The sequence below is a fragment of the Rhinatrema bivittatum genome, chromosome 9 (genome assembly GCF_901001135.1).
Source record: "Rhinatrema bivittatum chromosome 9, aRhiBiv1.1, whole genome shotgun sequence".
Lineage (NCBI taxonomy): Eukaryota > Metazoa > Chordata > Amphibia > Gymnophiona > Rhinatrematidae > Rhinatrema > Rhinatrema bivittatum.
In genome coordinates this window covers 127,579,737-127,589,800 of record NC_042623.1, presented here as the reverse complement: position 1 = coordinate 127,589,800, position 10,064 = coordinate 127,579,737, and the positions used below count along the sequence as shown (strand labels likewise).

General features: G+C 39.1%; 1 protein-coding gene across 2 annotated transcripts in view; it reads right to left on the bottom strand.

The window, feature by feature from the left end:
• Nucleotides 1-378: 378 nt before the first annotated feature.
• The window catches only part of MTPN (myotrophin), a 109,704-nt gene continuing 100,018 nt past the window's right edge, over nucleotides 379-10,064 (bottom strand). For both annotated transcript variants that reach the window (XM_029617239.1, XM_029617240.1), the window contains one exon: nucleotides 379-6,041. In XM_029617239.1, the coding sequence (XP_029473099.1) occupies nucleotides 5,940-6,041 (102 nt within the window). In that variant the 3' untranslated portion in view covers nucleotides 379-5,939. The remainder of the gene's footprint in view (nucleotides 6,042-10,064) is intronic.

The window sequence follows — 10,064 nt, the reverse complement described above, 5'->3', positions numbered from 1 at the left end:
GAAGTGCGAGGAGGAAGAGTAGCTAAGTTCGTGGCGAGCGAGTCCCATCTGCAAAGATACCCGGAGGTAGCGAATCCCATACCTTACTAACTCGTCTTGTTAGCGAAAACTGAGACCTTAAATATCTGGAGCTGATAACGTCATCTCAGGGGGACGGCCCTGAGGTTTGTGCCAACGCTGGTACATCAGTTGGGCCACGCATGCGAGCGGCCCTTAGGCATCTGGTCAACATGGCGGCTTGCAGCGTCGAGCCAGTCGGGGGACGTCGGAGGAGGACAGCCAGGAGACGCTACAGCAGCTAGCCTTCCATCAACCCTGAAGGGAGTCGCCAACGAGATAAGGTGGGTGAAGCAGAGACAGACACAACAGGAGGCCATGTCAAAATTGTCATAAATGGCTTTTATTAAGTGTTTCAGCTATTAATCTGCTTCCAGTTAGTTGGAAAAGAATTTTTGCTGAAGTTCTTCTGCAACATCTTACAGATGCATCAATTTCAAATGATCTAGTATTTGAGAACCCCCATGTACTCTACCCTTAGATCCAATTTATCCTGAATTAAGAAAGTTATTGAATCCACTATTGTTTGTATGGAAAGGGAAAAAAAAAGATCCTCTGGAGGTGTATTACTCCTTTTCATTTCTGGATAAAGCTCTGCGAGTACATAAACCTCAAGAGTCTGAATCCTCTTACTTCAAAGAGATAGTTGGATTTTATTAGGACACCTCTTCTTCCTTTGCTGAATTTTGATAGAATAACTTTTGCCAGTTCCACCCTATTTCCTGAGACTTCTCTATAATAGGAAAGGGTTGATCCTGAGTTGGCAGAAGCTCCTTTACATAATGCTTCACAGAATCATGCCACATTTCTTGCATGAACTGGTGACTCTCCTTAGACGGTGGAAAATGAAACAATGTATCTGATTCTGGCACTAGGGCAGAAAATGATCTGAGGGATCTAACTTTGCCTATTTAAAGATACTTGGCTTTGATTTTTTATGTGCAAAAGTGTGCACTTTAGATGGCAGCATCTGTTTCGGAACAAGTTATTTAATGGTACTTTCAGTGCTGAGCTGGGTTTTGGCACAGATGACAGCACTGAATGTGAGTTGTCACAAAGGCTCCTTGCACTCCCATTCACACTGAAGGGGACAGAGTTCTATGTTTACAAGAACTAGAGGATGAAGAAGAGCAGTTATTGCCTTATCGTGAACACTCTGGCCTTCTCCGTTTCTAAGGCTCTGGTCTTTTTTTGATTTAGGGCTGCTCTTTCCTCTTGAGGCAAGGCTTCTGGTAAGAGCTTTTCAGTGTCTCAAAACCCTGGCTGACATAGGCCTCACAATTCAAAGTATTGTAATGATGTCCTAGACACTTGAGGCTGCCATTTTGTTCCCACTTTTTTTTTTTATATATATATAAAGGGGGGGAAGTTCCTGACTTTTTTTTTTTTTGGCTTACTCCAAAAAAACTGCTGACTAAAGAGAGCAAAATATCCTACTACTTAAGTGGAAAAAGTGAGACTGAGGAGGTGCGGGAACTCCTAACTCATATCAGAAAGGTTATTCTTTCTGAGCTGATATGCTAGGCCAGTGCCATCAGACGGCACAACCCACTTGTATGTCAGATGTCCTGCTTGTCCATGGAAAATCAGTTTGCTCTTACCTTTTTTCTTCAACTTTTTGATAGATCTATACACTTTAAAAATATTATTTCCTGGCTTCTGTTTCCTTGATTATTGATTTTACTTTCAAGTATTTCATTCTTCTCCTCCAAAACCTATTTCTCTATAAACTTTCAGCAGTTTTTTTGTGCTCAGCAATTTTCCTTTCATACATAGATGTTGTGTGATATTAGTATTTCTCTAAACAGCCATGGACGATTGAAATTAAAACCAACTTGTCCTCTAAGACTGCTTTTACACATTTTGTCAAGTGTTTGGCAACTTCCTCTGGTGTTATTAGCACAAGTTGTTCGGCTTCAGCTGCTATTTTGCATGCTCCTGTTTTAACTTTCTCCACTGTATTTTTTCAGCATTTGTACCATACAGGTTTGATGACTATAAACTTGTCCATAGATAGCTGGACACTTCCATTCCCCTACATCAATATTCGGTGTATACTGGATCCCCAGAGTTCTGTTTCACACTGTTAGGAAAAGGGTCAGACAGCTCACACTACACATGTCCTTCCCACAGCCAGACAGAGCTGGATTCTGTCTAGCAGTGCCTGAAGCTGAGCAGTAGACAGACCCTTTTGGTGGGCGATATGGCAGGTTTTCCAATAAATGTAATCTGTATCCATTCTTGCCTACACTGAGAACCCAAGTGTCCAAGGTTACTCTGGACCAACGGTTTACATAAAGCCTCAGCTGCACCCACCCCCAATAGGAAGGATCTCTAGAATGGATACTGGGATCTTGATTATGCTGTTTTTAATCCAGACAAAACACCATCTAAGGTTTTGGTTGGTATGCTAGCTGTGTTTATAGAGCTTTTTGACATCTGGGATGAGGGGGGTGAAGGAAGTCTTTGCTGTGGATAGAAAGTTGTCTTCAGCCACTGCTTCCTCATTTCCAAAGAGATTCTCCAGATTGCAAGGCAGGTCAGTGAGACTTGTCCTGAACAGCTTATCTGAGGTCCACAGCCAGGCAAATCTGTGGGCATCAATAACCTACTGCAGAGACCCTCACTGTAGTCTCAAACACAGGTGATCAACTGGACCACACCTTTGTCACTGGTTGACTCCAGAGAATCACACTAATCTTGAAGGCAATGCTCTGACAAACCTCATATATCTTTAAAAACGTTTCACATATATTGGCTCACAAAAAGTGAGTAGAAAGCAATGTGGGCATTAAGCATAGCTCCATGGCTTCTTAGCTCTCCCTCAATAAGGTCAAGATACAGGAATCCTTTCCAAGAAAATAGCAAACTGAGGCTCTAGATCTTTAGTCTTTTTGAGAGAAAAATTAAACAGATAGTTGATTCTCAAATCCAGGAGCCTTCTGGATGCGATATACTGTATTTGTCTTCTTATTCACTGGAGACACAGAGTGGGAGCTCTCTCACATTGTCCTTTGTGTCTCTTTAAGGATGTCATGATCGGGCACTGACATGATATTCTTGGAGGGATCCACAACCTGGATGTGTCAATCATTTTGGCCCCTGTGTCAACCTGGATCCGTCAAGCGTTTTGATACAAATCAAATGAAATGGTATCTGTCATTCTCTTTACAAAGCTGAAGGTGAGATCCTCTGGAAGAGACCTTCTCCTTCACTGTGGAGGAGAGGGGTCTAAGGGGAGATATTTTGATATCTTCTGATTAGAGAAGTCCTCAGATCCATAAAGGCAGCCGCAGGAATATCTGAGCCAAAATGGTAGGCTGATGGTGTGGACTGGGCTTGCATTTGTGACCTCAGTAAAGAGGGGTCAAGACCCTGATGAATTTCTATTTCTGAGAAGCTTCTTCACCCAATGCACTAGAAATTAGCATCAATGAAGTGTACCTGATATTGATGCCCCCTCCAGCAGATGATCTTAAGAGTCTCCTTCAGTCTGCAAGGCCACCAATATTGCCAATGCTGGTACACTGATTCCTGCCATCCTTCTGTCAGATTCTTCCTAAAAAACTGACAATACCAATATTGCATGGGTAGCAAGAGACATCACATCTTCCATGGTATAACCTTTACTGCTTCCAAGGTGTAGTGGAACAGCAAGCTTCTGTTGACTCTCTTCATAAATCTGTTTAAGATAAATTTTGATGGCATTACTTTTTGGGCTTCATGGTCTTATTATATAGCTTGATATGCCTTCAGTTTTTATTTCATGGGGACACAGTATTTTCACTTCTAATGTGACTTTAAAGGAACATATTACTAATGTTGAAAGATGTCTAACAGTAATACTGCAATAAGTTAGCTTTCTGGAGGAGGTTTTTATGACAGATGCTTGAAAAGAGCAGCCGCCAGTAATCCATTTGAGGATAATCAACTGCTCTGAGGTCTTCTCCTCCTATTTTAATTTGTGAGATAGTTTCCTATGTTTGATAATATTCAACATTGTGTTCCTGCATGGCAGCACTTAGCACTACCATTCAGCCAATACATAAATAGGGCTTTTGACTGATGACACATGAAAAATTTATGAAAAAAGTGTTTATTGAATAAACACCAATTGCTCTAGTACTTTGTGTCCTGCGTTTTTGCCTGTCTTGATCTTCCACTCTGTTTTTCTGCCTTTTCCAGGCTGATAACTTCTAAATTCCTCAAATGTGTATATTTAATTCAACCAGAAGAGATACCCAGCAATAGTATCTATGCCAAGAAAAAACACCAATAAATAATGATTTTTTGTACTCTCAAAGAACCCCTAATTAGCTGGAAAATAAACACAAATTTACAATTTATGAACACTTAAGGCAGCCCATATAAAACATTCAATGACTGTTTTTAAAGTAAAATTCTGGTTCAGAATCAGCTCTGTACATAGCCCTTGGGAGAAATGAATTCTGCTTTCTATTGTCCTTGGACCATGTATAGAAAGTAACTAAGGGGCCTACTTAGTAAAGATTCTCTCCCATTTGTATCTATGGGGAAAATGCTTAGTAAATAGAGTGCTGCTAACTAAACAAAAAAAAAAACAGAACACAAGACCATAGAGAATTCTTCCTTTATAACCATCAGATAGGAGAGATTTTTCAGGAATGTAATTTTAAAAAGCATTGTCTGCTCTGTCAAGATTTCTCAGCAGTGCAGGGAATGCTATAATATAAAGGTGGCCAACTCCAGTCCTCCAAAGCTACACAGACCTGGTTTTTAGGAAGATTGTAATCTGCCCTGTATAATAAGATATCCACAAGATATATTTGCATTCATTGTCTCCAATATATGCAAAACTAATGCATATTCCTTGTGGATATCCTGAAAAATCAGGTTCATAAGGACTGATTTGGCCACCGCTGCTATAATGCATATGTGCAGTCTAGTGTTTCAGTGAGCAATGAACTTCCTGTGTAAGCTAGCAGTGTGCTGGAACTTGAGAATTAAACTTCAAAATCCATAACATGATATAAAATGTAAGAGGCAGGTTTTTCTTTGCCTATGTTTGATATATATTGAGGGTAATTTTCCAAGGGACTTCTGAAGAAAGCCATTTACAAAATTGCCTGCTTTAAGCATGTAAGTTTACCTGTGTAAGTGGAGGCATTTCTAGGGGCAGATATGTTGAGGAGTTTGGACCTAAGACCAAAATGTATATGCATTAATTTCTCTCCCCCCCCCCCCCCCCCCAAAAAAAAATAAATTTATTCACATCAAATAGCAGTTGTAAGTGGGTGCACGTAAATTTGGTAGGATAATTTTCAAAGTGGAGTCAGGGGTGCAACTCCACTTTGAAATTGATATAACTTACACATTTGCTATGTAATTTAAGTGTGATGATACAAAATGACCGCCCCCAGTCAGATATAATTTTAGTTACGTGGCTGATTAGTGACAATGATATCTAAAGCCAGGCTGAGATTGTGGTAGTGGATGAATCCAAGATATATTGTGCATCATGACTTACGGCAAATGGAAAGGGGAGGAGAGGCCTATATCTATAGCATAAGAAAAGAGCTCCATCAAACCATATTACTGAAACTAGACTGGTATCTACTTATGCTATTTTCACCATTGAATGAGTTTCTCTTCATTACAGCAGACACTCCAAAATCATCCCCCACACCGAGTAGAGGAGACACTATACACAAAGATTTCCATTCTTTGAAAACAGAAAATCTCTTTACTGTCAAGAAGTTATGAAACAATTGGGTATACGTAGATTGATACCAACCCTATTCCTCTCCCTAATGTCAAGCTGGAAAAACTGGTGGATACAAAGTAAGAAAAACAAACGAGCAGCAGTGAGACCACATGAGCAGCATACAGTACACAGAGATACATCAGTCCATTTGTTCATCACTAAGAAGAGCCTTTATAGCCTGGTTGTCAATGGCTTCCAAGGCGCTGAGTCCATCTGGGCCTTTTATGGTTTTATCAGCACCCTGAAAGAAAAATAAAGAGGACAACTAAAATAAAGGAGAAAGAATTGCAACCTTAATGAATGGTCAGTCACATTTTTATCAGCACAGCATTGACTGTGGAAAAGAAAATGGTTTATAGTAAGGAGATCCACATACTTCTGGACAGCCACTACTTTACAGTAGTTTAGAATGGCCCTCACTTCAAGAAACAAAAATAGAAGAATGGGAGGGGGAAAAAAAGGAAGAATTCCAACCTAACAATTTAAAGTTATCAAAAATAAAGTTAAGGCTTTCATTTATGGAGCTTACTACCTGAAGAGATAACTGCAGTCTTTTATTGCTGCACACAAAGCTGACTGGTTGTTTGCCTGAAGGGAGGTTTATAGGTGTTTTAAGTGAAAGAGCACTCATGTGGGGCATATGGTCTTAACCACCTTCTGCTGTTACTGAAGCCGCAGTTCCCATATCTTCTAAGAACCTAAAATATAAATCTGATCAGGTCAAAAAGTAATAGAGTCTGGTAAGCTGTGAATTTTATTTTTTATATTGCCTGCTTTAAAAAATGAAATTTTCTGTAACACTCTTGGCTAGAGTGGTAATTACAGACAGGGCTTCTATATAGCACTATTGAGTGAATATTGTGATCCCTTATTTGTCATTCCTTTTAGTTTTCTAGAAGAGATGAAAACTGTGGCTTGACTGCATAACATGGCAGAGGGTAGCTAGAACCACAGGCCCCAGCACGAACAAGAGACGTGGAGAAGTACAAGAAGAAATTCAAGGTTGCTTTCATATCACTGAAAAATTTGCTCTAAATAACCACAAAGGAGCTAGTGAAAGATAAACCAAAACATACAAAATTCTTTCACTTGAAATAATGTTGTAGAGAGTAACCACATCGTATGCCAGATTTCTGAGGTCTTTTTTCCTCCATATTCTCTCGTTGTGAATCCAAGATACTCTCTACTGAATTATTTCAAGTGAAAGAATTTTGTATGTTTTGAAAAATCTGCTCTATATTTCCTGTTGAAAGCCCTGGAAATAGCAAAATTCTATTATATGCAAGCAGTCTTTAATTGAGACAGGCAAACTGTTTTAAAAAAGTTTTTCAGACAGATATTTTTTTCTGTCAGGGATTAGAAGGGGGGGCCCTCTGTTTAGAGAATAAAAGTTATAATTATGACACTTATTTTGTATATCTGCTTTGAGTGTACTGTAGATGCAGTTTTCTGTTTTGATACTTTGTTTCATATCAATAAAAAGATTTGAACCTAAAAAGTCATTCTTCATTTGTGACTGTTTTGGCTAATATTTGAAATACTTTTTATGGCAGAACAATTTACAGACAAGTCTCCTATCCAGTACCATTAAGTAAAATGTGAAGTTCTATTTATTTATAACTAATGATCCCTTCTCTGAGTATTCCTGCTGTAATCATCTTGGGTAGTAAGCTGACAGTGAAATTTCCTTACAGTTTTCTTAAAGTTTATTATGAATATACCACTACTAATTAAATATAACATCGAAATCAAGCAATCTTGCAGTTGAACATTAATGCTAGTTGTTCATTATGACATAGAAAGATCGAAAGTATCAGAACATGTACTCCAGAAGAAAGTACTCACCTGTAACCTTAGACAGCAGGACAAATCAGCCACACAAGTGGGTGACATCATCTGACAGTGCCAGCCCAGACATATGCTCTCAGAACTCAAACTCACGTGAGGCTAGTTCTTTCCTCTGTCTTTTCCTAGACAAGCTTTAACTCTAAGGTTTATATGACTGATTTGTCCTGTTGTATACAAAGGAAGGAAGGATGTGGAACCCATTCTACTACCAGAGTAGAGAGGGAGCTATTTGAGAACTTGTTATTGAAGATAATCCAGTCACAGATTTACTAAATTATCTTTGTTTATGGATTTTTCAAAAGGAAAATAAAATTGTAAGAATTACCATATTTCACTTTTAAACAAATCTTTCAGTAAAGCTGTTTTAGAATATCCATCTTTTTCCAGCATGATTACTACTATAGACTGTAAGAAAACATTCAAGGCCAATGTGGTTATCCACACCTCCTTCTCCCCACCCCCCAGAGAATCCTTTAGATCTGGGGCTATTTGAATGGTATGGAATGTGGACACCTAAACTAAGATCCCAGTCTGGGATTACACAGATATTGGTTGACTCTAAATGCTTTCTCTTGCCTGGTGCATATCATCTTTGGTCTTTGAGAACAAGTCTTGGCCTTAGTATTATAGAACCCCAATCAATTTTAACTGAGATGATGAGCAGAGGTATAATTTTCAGAATATATCACAAACCCTGATGCCAGATAAAAACTAGAATATTGCAAACAAGCCTATTCTCCTACTTGAGCATAAGACAGTCATCCAAACAGGAACAAATACATGACCAGGCTTTGCAAGTATGAGAACTGCTGGGCATTTTTTTTTTTTTAAATACACATGATACGGACACATTAGGCCAAAAAGTCAACAGTGCCAGAAGTGCTGTAATCCTACCATAAATCTGAAATAGACAGATGTATCTCATTTCCAAGAGGTTTGTGTGTATGACTTCTTGAGGTCCTGAAAACATAGCTGATCTTCCTAATCAGAAGAGGCAGAATGATACCTAGAAAAACCACATTTAAGTTTTCCATTTTCAAATATATGTTTAAGTTTCTGAAATCAAGGCTGGATCTAAATCCCTTAGATTTCTTATAAAGCAAGAAGTACCTGGAGTAAAATCCCACCCCCCTTTCACACACACACAGATAAGTTTGACTGCAGGAGGAAGGATATCTACAAGCTCAATAGGTTCAGATGAAAAGTGGGAATAGATGCCCTTTTGGGAAGACAATTTAGAGGAATTTCTAAAAGATATAATATGCAGTCCTCCTTGACAATCCCAGAATGGTTACATATTACCAAGGTCCAATAGGACGTAAAAATTAGTTAGCCTTCCTCCTACAAGCAAGTGCTTGGCTTGGAAGACTAGCTATTTTTTCTGAATCTTGACAAAATCTCAACACCAAGCTTGACTAGGGAGCCGTCTGTTTTAAAGTCCATCTGCTTGCCCTGTCCTTTGGGCCTAGAGAACCAATGGAAAACAGAGTGCATTTCAGAGAAAACATTATTTAAGTCAGATGTTTCCAAGAAGCAGAAAAGCAAGTTTACTTATCGTAAACTGTATTTTCCATAGAGAGTAGGATCAATTAGCCATGCTGTCTGGGACGTCCTCCGGGCAGCCAGGTGGCGAAGCTTCTCCAAGAACACAGACTTTTGGACTGTGCGCACCTGCGTTTAGTTTCTATATATGGAAAATACAGTTTACGGTAAGCAAACATGCTTTTTTCACGAAAATAAGCAGGGATGAATTAGCCTTGCTATCTGGGAGTCCCCAGCTGAAAGGTGTGGAGTGCAGAGGAAATTTCTTGGGGAATAGGTACATCCCCCAAGAGAGAATAGGAGGTGCGCTCAATCCAGCACATTGTAGCAGACAATCTCCTTACAGTGTTCCTGATTGAAGAATGGATCTACCCATTGCAGCATATGCAGCAGCTTGCCAGTCAAGGCAATACTGAGACGTGAAGTGAAGGTATGTAATAAGGACCATGTTGTGGCTTTGCATGTAACCTCCAAATCAATAGAGTAGGACTTGAGTTTGTGAACGAAAAGTAATGGAAATCAACCAATGCAACTGAAAACCCCAATACTCTTCACCTTGAACCAAAATATATAGACGCTGCACAGCTAACTATATCCGGAAATGACCATCATCAGCACTGATGGGTCATCAGCACTGTGATTATTGTTTTGGTTCAAGATGGACAATTTCACTACATACTGAATCGCTCAAAGATAAGTTGAAATTTTTACTGTTGGATTTGCATAAAGTATGATATCATTTCGGGCTCAACACAGCCTTGGATTTGGCAAGTTTTAAGTGCATAAGAAAAATATTCAAAAAATAGTTTTATCAACATGATCTATGATTATTTATAAGGCCGAGTTGAATAGGCGAAAGCCCTGACGAGGAAGC